Genomic DNA, 20,361 nt, shown 5'->3' on the forward strand with positions numbered 1-20,361 from the left:
AAAGTAGAGTAGGCTGTGTTCAATCAAGTATCACTCCCATGTTCTTAGTGGCACCATAGACTTCATTACTTTTTCATATTTATATAACCACCCACACACGACCTTGAGCAGATGTTGGATGGACCTGAAGAATCCACCTTTCAGACGCTATTCTTATTCATGCAAATAGTCCACACTGTGCACTCAGACTCACTTGACTGATTGCATTTGGCTAATAAACGAGAACTTGCCCGAATTGTATTCTTCTGTCTCACAAACTGTGAAATCCCTTGCCAAGTTGTCAAGTGTTTACTGCATGATCCTTCCACCAATCAACTGTGCCTCAATGAGAAATGTCATTTTCCAACATTTACCCAGGCCTTAAATATAGCAGCAAAATCCAACACACTTTTGTCATCTGCTCTCACTTTTACTCTTGCCTTACATTTTTCCCTCACCTGACCTCTCTTTCAGTGCTTTAGTTCCCTCTTTTTTGCTACACCTGTTCTTCCTGGCAGGGCACCAGTCCAGAGCTGCCAGGTTTGCAGCACCCAGAGAATCCATGTACGTAAAAGAACCTTATTATTACAGCACAACTTGGCAACGTCAAATCCATCACATTCCCCACTGAATGACCAGAGGAATGCAGGTGTAGCTTACTACTCGTGACTTTACAAGGGGAAAAAAAAAGTTTGGAGGATATGACAAACAAATTGGGCTAAACAATAAAGGAAGTGAAAGTAGGAGAGTGGTCATGGTTGTGGGTGGAAGACAGATGCGGAGCGATAGATATTAAGAAAGGCATGAAAGAAGTATCTGAGCAACAACTGGGACAGAGATTAGAGACATGCAAACACACAGACATTGTATGCAATCACATGGATGCACACCCAAACACACGTTAACCTCTATCTAAAAAGAGAACTGTGTATGAGTAACCCCCGTGGGGGCATCACAGGCTGAAATGACGGTATTGTCTGACCTTGATTTCAAAGGTGCAAAAGAGGGGAGAGCACATCCTCTCTGATAGGAAAGTGGGTTACAGTTGAGAGAGACAGCCAGCACTCCCCATGTGTTTCTCAACAGAAAGATAGTTTCCTCCTTAGCGAGTCAAGCAACTCAGGAACAGCGTGTCCTTGGTACCTAACCACAAAGCACTCAAAGCGCTGTCTATAACATGCACATAAAAAAAAAAAAAAAAAAAACACCATCGCATCTATCCAGCAACAATACAAGACAGAGTCACCAACCGGCATGTATGGCTACTGTGGCTACAGTAGTTCTCACACTAAGACACTCACAGTCACACAAAGCTTTAGAAGAAAAAATATCTGTGAAGAACATTTAAGCGGTGCTTAAAAAGCTTGCAGTTTCTGAATAATGGAAAAATTACACTTATCACAAAGACCAGTATTACACTGAACCAGGCAGGGACCTCTCACATTCTTCCTTTATGTCTGTATGAACGTGGTTTGGCTTTCAGATGATACATTATAGTCCTGAGATCATTGATTTTCAAAGGAACAAAGTATTTTTCAAGGTTCTTACATTAAGTCAGAGGCAGACTGAGGTGATTAAATACCTACGCATTGCATTTTGCAGACATGTAACACAAGCATAACATTCGGCCAAAAAATCTTTTAGATGTTTAAATAGTTATAGTCAATCCCAGCATTAAAAGAATTATGGGTTGCCTTTTTTAAGACCTCTTAAGCACTTCTGATGAAAGAAATGAAGTCTCTTCTAGGTAACAGAAGTAGATGAGTAAAAAGGGAAGAGAAGAGGGTGAGGAGGAGTCTTACCAGCATGAGTGCGCAAATGCCCGCTGAGGGCATCGCGCCGCCGGCAGGCGTAGCTGCAGAAGGGGCATTTGAAGGGTTTTTCGCCTGTGTGCAGCTTGATGTGTCGCAGCAGGTTTCCCTTCTGGGTGAACGAGACGCCACACTGGTTGCACTGGAACGGCCTGTCACCTGATAGAAACAGGCACAGGAAGTCAATACCACACTCATTGTGGAAGATGTTTTTAGAAAGTATTAACAACCCGTCAACCTATTTCTTTTTTTTTTTTTTGTATCAAACTGAACACATTTAGCTTAGCTGTTTTTTGTAACTGACAGCTGATTTTATCTCTCTATATGCACAGAACCACTAAGCTCTAATAGCTGCTTCATAGTTCAGAAAGGAAACATCATGTCTGCCTAATTGTCCTCACATGACATTTGACTCCGAGAACTGCTTCTGGTGGATGATTACTAATGACAATCAAGACACAAAACAACTGTTCAGTTCAAACTCGTATCACAACAATGAGCCCCTTTCTCATTCTGTAACGGTATGGAAATGTATTTTCTGTCTACAGCAATTTTGTGAGGTAGGCTTGTATAAGGTATTTATCCATAGTCAGTGCATTACCTGCAGTGAATGTCAGCATGCCCCCCAGTTTGGAGAAGCAGGCTGAAGTACCAACATGGAAGCTCAGTAATGTACTGCCAAATGTATTTTAACCACAATAAAAAAAAAAATCATTAATTGTAGTTTGCATATATCCTCCATTAAGAATATTTTCACCACTTTACCTTGCCGTCAGACAACCTTTATCGATGGGGAACTGAAGCCGTTATGTTGCTCTCTTTAAAGCCAGACTCCATTGAGAAAAATGACAATTTAGCATTGCAGAAAACACAAGCTGCTGGTCTACTGCTGCCTCAGTTTGTTTATGTTGTTGTGTCTTTGGTGTTCCCAAGGGTTAGTCTGGATGAACTCAAGTCACACAAGTACATAAACAAACTATGTGATCAGGGGGGTGGTAGACCAGCAGCTCCTGTGTTAAGCAAGCTAAAATTACTGTTTTTGTCAATGGAGTCTGGTGGTTTGATAACAACATAGATGGAAACTGAAGCTGTTATAGGCTTTCCCTTTGAAATGATCTGCAGCATGGTAAAGTGTAACATTTTTTCAATATAGCATACATTTAAACTGTTGATTTTAAAATACATTTTGCTGCTGCCCCCATCCACAGCAGTGCATTCCGTGGCTTCAGTGGTGGTACTCCTGCCTGCTTCTCCAAACTTCACCATCTACTGTAGGTAATACTCTGACTATGGCTAGGTACCTCATACAACCCTGCTCAAAAAGATCCGAACTATCCCTTTAAGAACAATTCTCACACCAAAAGTGCCAATCCTGTATTTATTTGTGCACATTTTCCACAGTAAATGCAACATTTCCCAGAGTAATGAATGGGATTGTGTTTGTCCCCATCTCTCTTGCAGTGTATAGTATGATTTATATCATGTGGAATGTTACAGTTCAGTACATACATCTGATTTTACAAGGACTCACAGCTACTGTCGGCTCTTCTTATGGCCAATCTTTTGATCTGCAGCCAGTTGGAAAAGAGAAATCTGATCCTAATGCAGTGACAGCCAGAGCAGTCATGGCGTCAGTTGGAACAGGTTGCGGGGGATTCCAAGGATATTTTTTCCCTGATAATAATTCCAAGTCTAGGCTATTGTCCTTTAACAAAAAACAAAACAAGAAAAAAAAGCACTCCACACCCACTGTGGAGGACAACAAATGATTTCTGACTCACTCTAAATATGGGGAAACGTACACACCGCCCTGACTGTAATCATTTGAAGAAGAAGAATCCCGTGTGGATTGTCAGTGGCCAGAGATTTACCAGGCAGTTTCTTTAAAGCAGTACACACTTTTAATGGCATTTTGGAAAACTGATCGGTACCGTTTGGTTGTCGACTTCCTGCGTCAGCTGTCACATTTGGCTCAGATAAACCATCCTGTGCAATGGTTGGGCTGCCAGTCATTGATTCCTCCAATGCTGCTCCTTCCTCCCCTGTTTGGCCTATTTCTTCAAGTGCTGGGCTTCTGTTGTCAGCCTCCTCCGCTGTTTCTTCCTCTTGCTTAATTGTCAGTTCTGTAAAACAAAAACAACCGCAATCCTTAAATGCTCAGCTCACAGTGTCAAATTTAGATAATGCAAGTTTTATCGGAATGCGAAGAAAACACCCCTACCACGACAAAATACTCGACAGCAACCACGAACCATACAGCAACTGTGTGGCATAGGTCAAGTATAAACAGATTAATTAAAATGATCTGTGTTTGCTTGCTGTGGATGGACTGAAGGTGAACTACAACCCAAGGGTGTAGCTCGTAGTTAAAGTTGAGGTTAGGGTGAGTAGCCTTTATGGAATTGAGTTAAACTTCAAAGGCCTGGGATGAACTGTGCTGGTCTCAGAGTGGACTGGATTGGCTGGAGGTAAAATCAGTTCATCTGCAATGGACAATGGATGACTTAAGAGGGATAGCTGTGCAAAATAATATATTCAAGGGGCATGTGGAGGGGGGATCCCAGTAACTTAGCAACTCAACTTGTAGAAAGCATTAGGATGGACTGATGCACTGACAAGACAGAAAGAAAGAGAGCAAAGGAGAAACAGGCTGGTCTGGTTCCTGGCTGTCCCTGGGGAGAAAAGGGAGTGTCAGAGGCCCTGTAGCTTAGAACACCTGACTAGCAATGGGAGACTGGCTGGATGACAAGGGCAAACGACTGTATAATTGTGTGTGTGGGTGTGTGGGTGGCTGTGGCGGGAAACTATTCACCACCTGCAGTCTCTACTTATCAGTCACCAGCAATTAGTGATACTTGTACACAAAAATAACTCTCCAGGAGGAAGCATTAGAAATCAGAAACGGCAATGGTTAGTTTCGTTCATCTATAGTCCTGTCCCAGTCATCACATGGACTGAACATTACCGTGTACACTTCAGTCAACTGGAAAATCAGTTTCCAAATATTCAACTGAATTCTCGAGTCTGTTTCTGACAACAAAGCCGAAACACTGCTGCGTAAGGTAATTGATTCTTTTATTCTGTACAAACCAAGGAGCTGACACTTTAGGATAGACGAGACAATGCTTGTCAAACAAAGGACTCTAATAGTGCCACAAACAGTCTTCTGAGGGAAAGGGAAAGAGTTCTTTTGTCATAGAATTTGCCCAATTTTAAGCCATTCACACAATAAATGCTTTTCTGTGTATCAGAGGTGGGACAGACTTATTGTTTTGCAAGTCACAAGTAAGTCTAAAGCCTTTGCACTCAAGTCCCAAGTCCAGGGAGGAAAGATGGTTCGAAAGAGGAGTAAAAGAAGCCATCTACGTCAAGCTGGGACGACCATCGTTAAACAGAGGGGGTGGCTTACGACACTACTTATCCCCCACCTACAATGCAGTCTTGGGATTCCTCCCCAGGCGACTTCATAGCCATTCACCCCTGGTCCCACCTGACCCTAACGACTCACATGGTGGCCAGGTGGGTCAACGACTCACATTGTGACCTTAACTACTCTGAAACTAAGAGCTCACGTGACCCCTCCGACTCTGCAAGGGTTCCCACCCACACAGGGTTTATAGCCTGCAACTTTGTACCAGTCATTTAAAACTGAAGAAGCTTCTTGGACGAGAGGCGAAACGTTTTCAAGAAACATAAGCAAGTCCAGTTGCCTACGATATTAGCACTTATGATTACCATGACCTGGATGACTGAGAATCTTCACCGACAAGTCCCAAGTCAATTTCTGAGTCAAGCCCTGAGTCAAACTGACAAGTCCCAATTCCTATACTTATTCAAGTCATAATAAAATAATACATTTCAGAAAATCAGGAATGCTTTTAAAAATATTTGTTAAAAACAAGTTTGTTAAAACAAGTGCAACTCAACTTACTAATAAAAAACAGTGCTGACACTGCACTTTCATAGCACATAGCACTTGTACCCCACCAAAATGAATTTGTATGTTTCTGTCCAGTCTTCTTGTATTTTATTCATCTCATTCATTTCATTTCATTTATTTTATTTATAAGGACAATGCATATTAATCAACATTTCTGTAAATGTGTCAGTTTTAGTAAGCTGGCTAATTTTCAACTCCAGTCCTTTGGCAAGAGGTTTTGAAACCAATGAAATGATAAAATTCAAAGGACAAAAACAGCATAAAGATATAAAAACAGCATTTACTGCAGCGGACAGAAATTCTCAAGACAGAAGCCATGCAAAACAACAAGCAGCAGCAGAGCATCAGTACAATACAGTATTGGATACATGTATATAAATTTATATTTGCAATTGTTTAGACATTTTCTGTAAGACTAATCTTCCTTTAAAGTGATATTGTATGTTGCTGCATGTTTTATGCTTAAATTAAGTAAAAAGAGCTGAATCAGAAAATGATGGGAAATGAATTGATTGGCAGCACACTTTTTAAATAACATACTTTTTAATCTTTGGGCTTGGAGGGGGGTATCAGGTATTTCAAGTCAAAAAGCTCAAGTTCAAATGAAGCCATGAAGTCCAAGTTGAGTTGCAAGTCTTTTTTTTTTATTTTGTCAGGTCTGAAGACATCAAATTTGTGACCAAAGTCTGACTTGAGTCTAGGGCTGGGCAGTACATCAATATTATATGGATATCATGAGACTAGATATCATCTTAGAGTTTAGAGATTGTAATACTGCAAGTGTTGTCTTTTCCTTGTTAAAAGACTGCATTACAGTAACATGATGTAATTTTCTGAACTTACCAGACTGCTCTAGCTGTTCTATTATTTACCTTTACCCACTTAGTCATTATATTTACATTACTATGATTATTTATCAAAAATCTCATTGTGTCAATATTTTGTGTAAGCACCAACAGTCAATCCTACAATATTGTTGCTATATCGATGTTTGATTTTCTCCATATGACCCTACTTGAGTCTTTGACATGTGACTTGAGTCTGACTTGAGTCCACACCTTTGCTATATGTACCAATATATGTACATATAGATGCTGTTATCCAGCAGAATTCAGTATGTCATTTACAGTTTCTTGTGCCTGGCTTGTTCAGTCTTTGAACATCTGTCATACACAAAACAATATCAAAACCATTTGCACGCTTCACACAAGGATTACGCTGCTTTTGTTGTCTGAATTATGTTTTTTTTTTTATAAACCCCCCCTGAGACAAGATTCCGGGTCATGTTGTAAAACTTGACTGTAATTGATCGCCTATTAAAGACTTGACTTTGTTCCCACTACAGCTGTGACAAAAAATTTCCAAGAATCACACTAGGGAATGAGCCTTGCGCCAAAAATAAACCCTTGATCATGTATATGGGTTAAACTATATGTGAAATGGGCTTTACACAGGGTGCAAAAAAAAAATGTTTGGACATCATCCAAGCAAAACTTACTAATCCTGATGATCCTGTTTTGGGATTTACCGAGGTAACAATCACAGTGTGAGCATATGTGGTTGTTTTACTAAAGCCTCCCATCTGACTGCATCCATCAACTGTCCCCTCAGGCTTTGGAACTGCATCCACTTAACTCTCAGAGGCGAGTAAGATATTCAGGCAAGATTTCCCCCTTTTATAGACTATAGGGAGAAATGTCCACTCTTTAAACTGATACTGTATGTTTCCAATGCCACAGTTTGCACAAAAGAAACAGTTATCCCAATACCCACATTGCGATCGTGCCTTGCCTTCGACAGCTGTATCCTGGCAACACGGAGCAGACCTGAATGTCCTTGCTATTCAGCTCCTTGCATCTTTACATCTGTCTCTCCAGTGTGGCAGAGTGGAATGCATAGAGTGGTCAGATGAGGATACACTTGATACTGTTACGACAAAAGCAGCAATGAAAATCGTAGAGGCGCAATTTTGGCATATTTTAACCCCTCCTCCAGACACTACGCAGTAGGGTCTGGGAAATATCTGAGTTTCCAAGAATCCATAGAAACTCAGGGGGGAAGATCACAATTGACTGAGAGCAACACATAGTTATGAAGAAGACATTATGTCACTCTCACCAACCAAACTGTCACCTAGCCCAAAGGATGTAATTCTACTCTTCTACACTTTATTACCAGACAGTGCACAACTTGCGTTTCAGCTTGCAAGATTAAGAGTGCGGTACTAAAATTAGACAGCACTTCATGCTTATTTTCAACAGATGATATGATGCAGCCCCTCTTTTGTAACAAAACCTCAAAGAGCAAATCATGTTAGGCAACTTTCAGAATGACAACAGCTCTTATCGGTGAAGAGTATCTCCTGTGAAAACCAGGCCCAGCTCGCCTCCCTGTATCTCTAAACTTGTGGGAAACAAGCTTCCCTTTTTTCTCCCCCAGCTGCCTCGTCTCACATAGTTTCCCCTTTTCTTACTTTGCTGCTTCACAGTGACATCGCTAGAGCTAATCTGAGGTTCCAGGTCAATACTGTGAAAGGAACCAAGCAACACTTCTGGGTGAGTGCAATATAGCACAGCAAGTGTGATATGGTGCAGCAAGCTGCAATATGGCATTTCTGTACAAAAGCCTTAACTGTGGAAACGACTCACTGTAACAAGTGTTCATCCTTGTTTCATTACAGTCTTTGGGGTAAATCCACAAATTCATTGGGACAGAACTTGGTTTCTAGTTTCTCTTTTGACTATACTATTTGGACTTGGCATTTAGTGGTTTTATGTGATGTGCTTTACAGTTCTCAACTCAAATCACACACACACACACCAATGGCAGATAGCTAACATGCAAGGCCAAACCCAAAGACTATCATATATTTACAACATCACTCATCATTTACTATCAGAAATGACAAAGAAAAGCAGCAAATTCTCACATTGAGGAACCTAGAACCAGCAAGTGTTTGACATTTTTGTTGAAAAATTACTTATTTGATGATAAAAATAGTAAGTGATTCATTTTCTTAATCAATTAATTGGTGTCTCTAAGCCTAACCATTAGGAGCACCTATTTTATGATCAGCTCACATTTGCCGCGTTAATTTTCTGATGCAACTAATCCAAACTTAGCACATCCTCTATCTGTGTCACATCAAAGGCCTTCCAGCAGTTCAGGGGAAATACAGCAATCCTTTCTTCCCCAGAAGGCTTTTATTACGAAACTATTGAGTTTCACTAAAACAGAGCAAAATACGCTGATCAGAATTAACTGATGTAGTGAGAACAGCGTGTGTTTGTTTAATGGAGAATCCGTGTGTGTGTGTGTGTGTGTGTGTGTGTGTGTGCATACTGAGGTTGCTCTTGGCAGACTGCAGATATGTGGATCTACTGATGGAGCACTCACCACTGGGGGAATTAGGACCCTGAGGAACTGTCTGTCCATTAGGTGTTGACGTATCCGCCAACATTCTCGAGTTCTCCTTACCGGGAGAGCATTGGCCGTTACCTGGGAGACAAGCAGAAACACAGCAATCTTCATTGTGCTGTACAATACTGTAGTTGTACAACAAATACAAGACAATGCTGCCATGTGAAATAAAAAAAACACAGCTTTGTTGTTTTTGATGGTATATATCCAACTATGTAATGATTAAGGCTTTAAAAACAAAGATGGGGACTCACTCCATGCATTAAAAAAAAAAAAAAATCCAGTCTATTGATTTTCATAGAGACAAAAAGAAAATTCCTTGCTAAACAAACAGTCCACATACAAAGCCCTGTGTAAAACATCTTCTTCTCAGGTTAAACATGATTCATTTCATCCTCCTGTCAGATCTCCTTCAAAGCCCTAACCTGAGCGGTCACTATGGAGGTCACAGTACAGAATGCACCAGGCAACTAACTAAACTGTCTTTATGTGCCTATGGGATCATAATGTCCAGCAAATGTGGATCAGATTGCATCCTCTCAGCAGTCTGTACAGAACCCGGGCTATGGATAGCCCTGTGTCCTGTGTCCTGTGTGGTTTCAGGGAGAGCAAAGCAATCCCTTATCCCCTTACACCCCGGCCCTGTCAGGGTCACTAGAACAATACAGTGGCAACAGGCAAACACCCCTGCTGACCCAGGTGTCAGATCCCTTAGGAACCAAAGTGAGCCATCATTCACAAGCAGCACAATTAAAGTTTTTCCTCAAGCATACGGTCAACTGTGAGTATCCATTATAATGACACCAGACTGCCTCATGCATTTACAACTGATGTAGCGATAGCTGTAGCCGAGTGAAGTTTCAGTTAAAATCAAAGGAACGTGCTATGTGCTACATCTGAAACTGCTACAAGGAAGGCCTTGTTACAATTTGTCAGCGCTTAACATGTCTGCAAAGGTCCTTCATACTGTACATGAAAAAAGAAATCTCTGTCAGATCTCCAATTGCTGTGACAGCTCCTCTTAGTTTGACAACCTCCTCTATGGTATTGTTCTATTGTAGTGGCGGCCCCACTCAGTGGGGCATACTGGGAGACGCTGTCCATGACACAATCCCTGGGCCTGGGCTCAGGTTGCACAGGTTGGTGTTGGAGGAAATCTCAGGTGACCGACACTGGCTCTCCCTTGGCAATGCTGTCCTGGAGACAGGAGTGGCCCAGATTTGTCATGAAGGATTTTCCATTACTGTAGCAGATGCTGACAGCTGCCTAGCAGCAATGTGGCTAGGTTGTCTTAAGCCTGAAGTAATGGCTCTTGGCTGTCTGGACTAAATTGCTACAGAATATAGGAGTAGTCCATTAAAAATTTTAACAGCGTTAAAAACAGTTAAAGTATCAAGGTAAAATTAGAAATGTATTCAAAAGCTATCAAATGGATCATTTATGAATAATCCTATCAATATGGTCTTTTTTAAATGAATAAGTAATGACGTCAAATAGGCTTTTTGTCATCAAAAGCCAAGTGTCAAGGTCTCTTGGCAAACACTGGCAATCAAAGGAATACTTTGATGTTTTTATTGATATATTAAGTCTGTCTCTTGCTTGAGACGATGATCAGATATTCCTCTACATCTAGTGAAGAAAGTGCATTTCCATGCCTCTTCAAATAGAGTCCTTTAATGTTTGGAAAAAATGTCTGTAAGTTACGAACTCAAAGTCGGTTAATGATATTCTAAACCACACACTTACTTGCTCGGATTGCGTTGGTGACCCGCGTTTGCTGAGTCAATTCTGTATGAACAGTAAGATCAGGATATCAAACAGTCGAGACTTGCCGGGGGAGAGGTATTTTGAGTAATACACTAAATTGGGATAAATTAATACGCTGGTAAATGGAAAGGAACAAATGTGTACACCTGAAACTTGTAGGTGTAATAATTGCTGACTTCATCTGTGACACTAAATGAATGCACAGCTTCTAAAGTGCAGTCATCCTCTCAGGAATCTAACAAGGGTCAGTGCAATTTCTGGTCTTACAAGTTATTCAAAAGAGAGCGCAGGCTCGTATAAAAGGTATCTAGGTTCAAGAACCGTGCCATGAAAACAAATCTAAATTAAACCGAGGTCAAGCTCCATCTGCCTGCTTGTAATAGTGAGAATGAATTAAATTCACAGAAAATGGTTCAATAGCACCCACAGTGCGTCTAGCTGCATGAGGAGCTGAATAAGTTTCTTTTCCGGAGTGACAAGCCTCTCCATTCTGGCTTGCTGGATACACACTGTATGGGATCTGGTTTTTCCTGTCAAACCCTGAACCTTCCTTAAGACAAAGATTCATAACACAGACACGCACATTCAAACACACAACTGACCCAGCAAACAAAAAAAAAATACACAGACACATGACAGCATTCATTCACATGCTTTTAAAACTGAACTGTTAGATAATGTATTGAAAGTGCTTGTGATTAATTTAATTTGTGAATACATTTCTACAGTCTCACACACACACACACGCACACTTGATTCAAAAGTATTACAGAAGCACTTGCTGTTAAATGCCAAGCCATAGAGTGCACTAGTGCGTTCCATTTGCGGTATGTGGGGGTGACCCAGAGAGCAGGGAAACCTAATATAGTCCACATCTGCAGATAACTGATCTTAAATGATCTGCAAAGTGGGTACAAAGAAGTGACAACAATAAAGAGACTGAATAACAGTGTCATCTGCATTAATATAATAACATCCATGGAGTGCTGCTGATTATTGTTACAATGCATGTAAAGCAAAGCTGGCAGTGCAACAAAAACTTTCTGGTTAGCTAGCCAATGGTTCTGCCCTGATTTTAATGTTAATGATTTTAAATGGACACAAATTACAATAATCTGATTTGCATTTAGGCCATAAATCATACTTATCCTCTCGCTTACAAACGCACGCACGCACAGCATCATCATCATAATCTCACTCATACATTGCACAATCAGCTACACCCCCTTGTTTCCACAATTACACACTCACTCACATTATTGTTTAAATACTACTTACATTGTTAACAGTGCTGTTTAAGTAACTGTAGCCGTTGGCTTCACTGGCTGAAATAACAGCTGTCATCAGCACATTTTTAAAGATGAAACTAATCAATGTTAACTGCAGGAGCTACTCAAACTAAAATTGAAACTTTTGTTTTATGTGCTCTCTTGGCAGCTGTATTAATATCACACTGAGAAAATACTCCACTACGAGTAAAAGCACTTAAAACCTTGCTTAAGTAAAAGTATTACGTGTTATTAGCAAAATGTACTTAAAGTATCAAACTAAAAGTACTCATTGTGCAGTAAAATTGTCAATAAAATGATCCCAGTCAGTGTATGTTTTTGGATTATGTTGCATTTTACTGCTGTGGCTGTTAAAGGTTGTGCTACTTTTAAGTATTGCTGCTCAAAAATGAGGACTGTAAATGAGACAAATTTAAGTCAAGGGAGAAAAGTTTTGCAGCATCTAAGATGGTTCTGAACCTCGTGTTTCCCCTCAGATTATTGTGCAGGACCTCGGGTAAATGTGTTTTGTTTCACTGATGAACTGAAACTTTAATGGCCTCAAATTATTCTATGTTAAAATGCGATACGGTTCAAGACAACAGCAGTTTCTCTGGTCTGAGAACAACTCATGCACCTCATTATTTTTAATTTGCCTCACTTTTTCTGTCAGTTACTACTCAGGAAATGTTTGCACCTGTCCATACTAATGACATTTAATGCCACTTAACTAGAGCAACAAAACTAGAGATCAAACTGGAGAGGGTTGTGTCTTTTCTCTGTTTATAAATACTGACAGAGCGCACGAACGACTGACAACCGGAACATGATAAAGAGAAGTTGGAATATCCCATTAACCCCAGAATAATATCAAATACTGTTTAAGGTAATCAGCTTAAAAGCTTTGAAATGAGACCTTCAAGGTTCAAGGGAGTGAAGCATGCCTTGTTATGTAAGTTTCTTAAACTAGCATTATCTTAAACAAGTACATTGTTAAGCTGTCTAAAGTATTTTGTTGGTATTGTCAGTCATATATTGTTAATGTTAGCCAAGTGGACAACTTCATACATAACTGAGTGTTAAGACTTTATATTTTTGAGAATGACTGCACAATGTTAGGTACATCTTCAATTATATTACGAGCTGTGTTAAATGTTCGATGGATTGTTTGGTCTTTGTCACCATTCATTAGAATTCATCCTTTTGTTTTTCATTACTATGCAGTATAGTGTACCATTGTCAAGTCTGGTGTATGTTGTGTGTAATGTGATTAAACATAAACCATTTGCTGTCCTTTTTTTGTCCCCTACATTCTGAATCAGTGTTCTTCAAGTTGTTCATACCAAACACAGATTTCTTTCTTAAAAATCTGCACGAAAATTAATGAAAATGGATTTTGTGGATTCTTTCGAATGCTTGCATACACCTGTGGAACATTTGCACAGAGAATAAAATATTCAAACAAACCCCAATTTCTGCTAATTTCCATCTATGGAAATGTTTCACCAAGTGAATCCTTTGTTCCAATTCACCCCAGTGATGTCATACCTCCATGTCACCGCTAGCTTGCTGCCAAAATTGAGAACGTTCTATCAGTTTGGTTCCTGCTTCAGCTGATGGAAATGCTAATGTAGCTGATACGCACATGCTAACGTGATAAGCTGTTCACAGAACATGACAAACATAGCACATGGCTAATTATTATGCAGAATGATGCTACTAGGGGCACTGGGTGCTACTTTGACGGACCTCAATCAAACATTTCCTTTTCCTTGGTTGCATTTTGCAGTATTCTATGCAACATTGATATAATGATGGTGGTGGGAGTGTAATCCCCTGAGAAGAACATGGAACTCACATTTCTTCATTGACAGATTGGAGGTCTGATGTTTGGAGCAGCCAAGTGGATAAGTTGGTAAGTTACTAGATATCAGCCATATACAACATACAGAAACACAACTCAATGTGAATAAGATTAACAATGATGTCTACATCTGTTCTAATGTAAGTCGACATCGTGTTTTAGACAACATATTGTGACTTTGCTGGAATGAAATATAAAGTTATCTTTAACATCTCTAGCTAAAGTTAGCTAAAGTTAGCCTAACGTTAGCTCCTAGCTGCGTTGTTCATCATGTCACCTTGTTTGCTGGGAGTTCATTAGCCTATTTTGTTCTAGTTTTGTACTTTGGTGATCATACATCATTGTTAGCTGTTGTCCAAAGGGCTCTAGTTGAGCTAACGTCATCTTCTGGAGCTTAGCTTCATTAACTTACCTGTAATCGCAGAGATAACAAAGGTTGGCAAACGTTATGCTGAATGATTCAGTGTAAATACTGTAGCACCAAACTAACGGAGAGACACTCTTGGTAAAGATGGTAAAAAGGCCGTTATCCTTTTCTCATATTCTGAGCCAAAAACTTTAACTTCAGTGGCACTTTATCTTGACTTTGATGGCCACGGCAACGAGATGCGGTTTATCACGTTTACACTTGGACCTGTAAATTTCGGCTTGTAATTTAAGTTTTTCATCAACCTTCTCAACAATAAAATGATGAATATATCCCTCCAATGTGTAGTTTAGACCCTTTTGGTTACTTCTCAATGACATCTGATTGTTATGTTCCCAAAAATCATCAATTCCCTCCTCCAAAATGCCGTGTACTGTGACACCTGCCATAGCGCCGGTCACTGAATGTTGATCTTTTGTCCAAGTGAGTGGAGGGGGGGCGTGGCTTAGCCACAGGTCAATCCACACCGGCACCATTGTGGATAGTTGTCATACGTAAAATTCACATGTAGATTTTACACAGCTTTTACACTGCAACTGGTTTTGGCAAAACTGCACCTAATTATGGTCACATCAGTAAGAAAAATCTAACTTAAAATTTTAGAACCCCTGGGAGAACTAACCACGAGGCATCTAGGAACCTGTATACATTCATCTAATGACCTGCATGTAGAAACCACATGAGATCTTATTTCTCTAAGTTAGAAACAACATGTATCTATGAGGAAATGAGCATGTGAGGTAGAATGACAATGAACATGAAAGAGAATAAAGTGCATGTGAGAGAGCAGAAAGATCTTTTGAATCTGTGATAAATTATGATGGTGTGTGTGATAATGGAAAGCGGTGTGCCGTGCGTGTGAAAAGGTACAACTGTGTGTGTGAGAACGATAATCTGCGAGAGAGAAAGCGACCGTGTCAATGACAGCGCATGTGGTTACAAATAATAGTGTGAGTGGAGCATTTATATATAAAGGAAAGCTTGGTTGATTAAACAGGAAGGGAGCTTGAATTTTCGATTCCAAATAACTGAGCGACCTTCTCGAAAACAAAACTTGTACCTGCTCAATGGCAGCACTGTCAACATTTAGGCTGCGAGAAGCATTCAGATCCAGTCAGTGGGCCTTAAAGGACACCGTGTTTTGTCGGTGCTGTAACAAGGTTGCTCTGTTATTTCAGATAATTTTATCTTCCACTCTTCTTTATGAGTTCTATGTGAGCCATCGACTACAAATATTGTTAATCACGTACAATCATATACTGTCAGGCTGTGTCTCATACTATTCTCAGTCACTTACACTGTTTTTACAAATAGACAATAATACTACCTATATGTGAATGAAAATAGTAGTAATCTCCCACATGAATTCTAATTCATGCTTTACTTGTGCACGGTTTTCTGCTGAATTTTCTTTCTTTCTTTCTTTCTTTCTTTGCAGTTCTTGTTTATTTGCCGCAAACAGTCATGAAACAACAGTACAGGCTGTAAACCAACAATGTATGTATCGTGTGTGTGTGTGTGTGTGTATGTGTGTGTGTGTGTGTGTGTGTGTGTCTGTGTGTGGTGTGGCTGATGTGGCTGTATGTGTGGCAGCTAAGCCTCTACCTATTCTCAAAGCGTACGGGAAACTCAGCTCATTCTGCTATTGTCGACCCTTCTCCTGTTTTTGGCTATTATAGTCAAAATTATTATAGTATTATTATTACACATTAAAAATAAAACTAACATACACACATAGCTAGGACACAAATATAGGCCACCGGCATCTACACATTTGACCTCATAAACGATGTAAGGAGCATGATGGACATCACTGGGTTTACCCTGTGGTGCTGGAAAGGAACATGATAAGTCAGGCTGGATATGAGTGAGTGATGGAATATAAAGCGCACATTATCAGTATCAGGCAGTACCGAAACCTTAGTTTCAGTGAAAAAAAAAAATATCACAATTAGTGATATTACAGCAAAGATAAAAAGGTACCAGCTAATGAACAGATGTACGCTTTTGCAAGTCTTTAGTCATGGAGCTGTGACTTTGTAAGCAATAATATGAATAAGAAAGATGTTTCAACCTTACTGTGATGAACTAAAATGACATCTGTTATCTGTCTGCAGTCACTGCACGTTGAAGCTATTGAACTCAGGGTACTGTCAGTCTCGACCCTATGATAAATCACACAATCAAGCGCAAAGTGTATTAGCTTGTGCCGGCAAAACTTTGCCTCAATTTGTGTCTCCGAGGGGAATAAGACTCTGTGTATGTCTTTGTATTGACTTTATATGCACTCCTGCCACCTTTAAAATCCTCTACATCCTCCTCGACATTCACTATATTCTGTTTGACACACGTACTAATGGGTGTATACAGTACGATATGATAAGTCAATTTGTGTGTTCCATGTTGGTGAGTAGAGGAATATGTTTGCATATGTTAGGATTTAGTGTACTTGGGGTTGATGATGATGATTGGCTTTAATTATATGTGCTAATGTGTTGAGCATATAGTAAATGCACAGGGGTAATGAGGACACAAACTGTTGCATTCCACATAGATGTGTGTTTTCCGCAGTTTCATGCTAACGGAACAGGGTTGTTCCAAACATATCATTTCAGAAGCGACCCACAGACGGACAGGGAAAAGAAGAGCCTCCATTGCTCCCACCACCACCACCTCCCCTACCTCGCCTGCCAAGTGTTCCTATAAGCACAAACCCCCGATGGAGACCTAAAATCCCCGCTGATGTCATAAACAACATGCTACTTGTTTTCAGATTTGCATACCAGAGCAAAATACAAGAGGGGGCAGGGAAGAAATAGAGATATATTCAAGAGACCTGCCCATAGGAAACCAGCAAAGGGCAATGGAGCACCACAAAGTGCGTATCCAGTATCTGCTGCATTCAACAGGATGTTGGTGAAGTTCGTTTTCTCTACCTATAAGGGGTGAACAGGAAAAAGGCTGCACTAGGGGAAAATCCCTTGAAATGTTTATGGTGTTGTGATTGCCAAAATATTGTTTTTTTTTTGTTTGTTTTTTTGGGTATCAGCATTGTATCAGAAAGTTGGAAAACACATGAAAGTCAAAGTTAAAAATGCCAAAGTCACAATAACATAATCACACACAGATGCAGACTTTGTCAGCATTATCACCATCATCGGCTCAAGGAAAGACACACACACACGTTCCGATGTACTGCACACTACTGGCCTTGGATTTAAAGTATGGGTCAGTGAGTGTCAGTGTACATTGAATAGAGTGTGTTAGCAACATGAGGACTTACTAGCACAGTAGCCATCGGGGGCCTCCATTTCAAGTGCTGTGGGAGTCCTGCAGAGAAATAAAAAAAACAAACATTATTTTCATACAAAGGTTTCTTGCATAATGCATACATTTCTTGCCTTGGTTCTTTATTTGTTTAGCTGACTGTGTGTTTCAAAAGCTGTGCAGCCTGAGCTGGGTGTCTATACTGCAACAGTGATGTGCACCTGCAGAGTTAACCTTGGTCAAGTAGCCATACAAATAACATGAACCTGCAAACGCTGAGTTTAAAATCCTACTAATACCCACATTTAAGGGTTTATAAGCAGCTTTAGATGCATGGAGTCCAGTGTACAGAGGTGCATTACAACAGACTCTGGTCTGTGCTGTTTTCTTATTAGAGAAGCACATATATTTAGCAAGCTACCCAACAGCCACATTTTAGTTTCATGTTCTCTATAAAAACATTTGTGTAGAAGTTAAACTGAAGCTTGCATGGTCTCTCCATTTTCTGCAATTTACACACGTGTGGTTTGTATATCATGTATGAGACAAACTTTTGTCGAGTCAGTAACGGTGCAGTTGAATATTTAAGCTGTATTTTTTTCAATTGAAAACAGGCAAACGGAAATATATAAATATACCATACCCTAGAGTGACAGAGCAGTAGTGTCACTACAAAATTTTAAAAAAGGAGGAAAATGAAATCACTAAAATCTAGTTAGAATTCAACTTTTTGTGCAAAACGGGTATTAGACTGACCAAACAATCGGCACAATCCATAACATTAACTTAAAAAACAAACAAGAGGCATTCAACTGTGCAGATAATAGTGTTGATAATACATTGTGTCTGCTTGTGTCTACTGGCTTCTTTGAGGAAGTTGTAAATGAGCTGTAGGTTACTTGCAAATTGATTCTAATTTAAAATTGCAAAATTAAAGTTTGGGACCACCTTTGTACCTTGACGCAAAAGTTATCGTTTCATGGAAGACTTCTTTAAGTCAGCACATAGGAGTAGCGTTGCATCAGAGAGTTTATTAATATCTATTATACAGAGTCAGAACACATAACATATTTGTATTGCTTCCTTGAAGAACATACAGCTTAACCCTTTCATTATAATAAATTGAAACAGTTCAAAGGTGTCACTGCAGAAACTTTTTTTCAGGTCTACAGGCCCAGTACAGACTGCCCCACATACTCTCTCAGCTTCACTGGGTTCAACTTTTTCTAGCAGTATACTGTATAAAAAAAGATTATGGTAATTCCTAAATGTTTTAGCTTCACTCTGTAGCTACATGGAGGAAACTCTGGCCACTCTACAGTCACAGAAAGTTGGAGAGCCATGTGTTTTAGATTATGATCGTTTTATCGTGATAGGTTAACAGCTATAGAAGTGAAACGTGAAAGTAAAACAAGAAAGAAGCATGTAGTGTATATAGAAGAAAAGGTAGATTACCTTCACACGTCTCCCTTGTGCAAAATAAGTTGGTGATTTCAGTCAAGGACGGGGGAGGGGGGTGCTAAGTTGTCTCCACCTCCCTTTAATGAAACAAGCAAACCAAAAAAAGTCAAAATTATGACTGATCTCTCACAACTGTATGAAAGTAAAAGCTTTTCCTCTCAGGTCAACATGTTTCAATAAAATGAAGTGAAGACGAAAAACAACTGAGAAGCAGAGAAAAGTTTAGGAGGAGCGCATCTGTGGTGTCCTACAGGTGACTGTTGCTGCGTCAAAGCTTCTTCTGCGCGCGTCCCGTCGAGTTTTCCACTTAAAAAGCGTCACCGTCCCATCGAGCCCTGCACTCAACTTGACTCAAACTTGCGACATTTCTTCAGAAGTCGGCACAACTACAAGCTGAGCTCTTACGCAGCGCAGTGCCTGCTTCTTTTTTCTTTTCTGTTTTTTACAGTAGGAACAACCGATAGGGGGGAAGACTCAACAAGTTGGTGAAGGGAAAGAAAGAGAGGGATGGATCAAACTGGATCCACCGGTTCTTAAGGAATTAGCCATAGCGGCAGGGAGCAGCCAAGCTATTTTCAATAACCAAGAGACTGGAAATCCGTGGGTAGGCAGTGTTGAAATAAGCCACTGTGGAGATGTGACTCAAGGTCGGACCGGCAGAGCCTCACGCGTTTTAAGTGCTGCTGCGGGGAATGGGAATAATGAGAATAAGCTGCTGCATCAAGGGACATTGCAACCAATAATATGACAGACATTATAGAAATTAAAATTATGACCCAGCCCTATTCTAATTTGCCACTACTTCCTAGTATGACTTTAGGTAGCCGAATGAACATTTATGTCAGCAGCAAACAGGTGGGAGCACTGTATCGTGCAGATGCACAGACAGTGAGGACAGGGCGCATTTACCTGCATCTCTGGAAATAACCATCAGCTGCTAAAAAAACGTGAAGCCAGTTTGTTGTCATTGTGTCAACGCGCTTTGTTTCTCGTGTTAAGTGATTTCTCAGCCTGCTGTGTCGCCTGCATGGCTTTTGGAGCTGACTGACAGCTACAATTCAACAGGTTATCCGATCACCGCAGTCTACAGCAGAGCCCGTCTGGCTTTCCATTCATCAGACAGACGCTCCTCGTCTGCCTTTGCCGCAGACATGCGC

The 20,361-nt window shown here is 40.2% G+C and overlaps 1 protein-coding gene across 4 annotated transcripts in view; it reads right to left on the reverse strand.

The window, feature by feature from the left end:
• Window positions 1-20,361, reverse strand: part of ikzf2 (IKAROS family zinc finger 2) — a 48,609-nt gene that overhangs the window by 9,834 nt on the left and 18,414 nt on the right. For 2 of the 4 annotated variants that reach the window (XM_078174433.1, XM_033613872.2), the window contains exons 2-6: window positions 19,199-19,281; window positions 17,760-17,806; window positions 9,127-9,228; window positions 3,722-3,913; window positions 1,782-1,949 (exon numbers count right to left, since the gene is read on the reverse strand). In XM_078174433.1, coding sequence (XP_078030559.1) covers window positions 1,782-1,949; window positions 3,722-3,913; window positions 9,127-9,228; window positions 17,760-17,787 — 490 coding nt within the window. In that variant the 5' untranslated portion in view covers window positions 17,788-17,806; window positions 19,199-19,281. Of the gene's footprint in view, window positions 1-1,781; window positions 1,950-3,721; window positions 3,914-9,126; window positions 9,229-17,759; window positions 17,807-19,198; window positions 19,282-19,455; window positions 19,773-20,361 lie in introns of those variants that run through there. The other 2 variants (XM_078174432.1, XM_078174434.1) reach the window with 2 other exon arrangements.

The sequence above is a fragment of the Epinephelus lanceolatus genome, chromosome 14, assembly GCF_041903045.1.
Source record: "Epinephelus lanceolatus isolate andai-2023 chromosome 14, ASM4190304v1, whole genome shotgun sequence".
In the NCBI taxonomy this organism is placed as follows: domain Eukaryota; kingdom Metazoa; phylum Chordata; class Actinopteri; order Perciformes; family Serranidae; genus Epinephelus; species Epinephelus lanceolatus.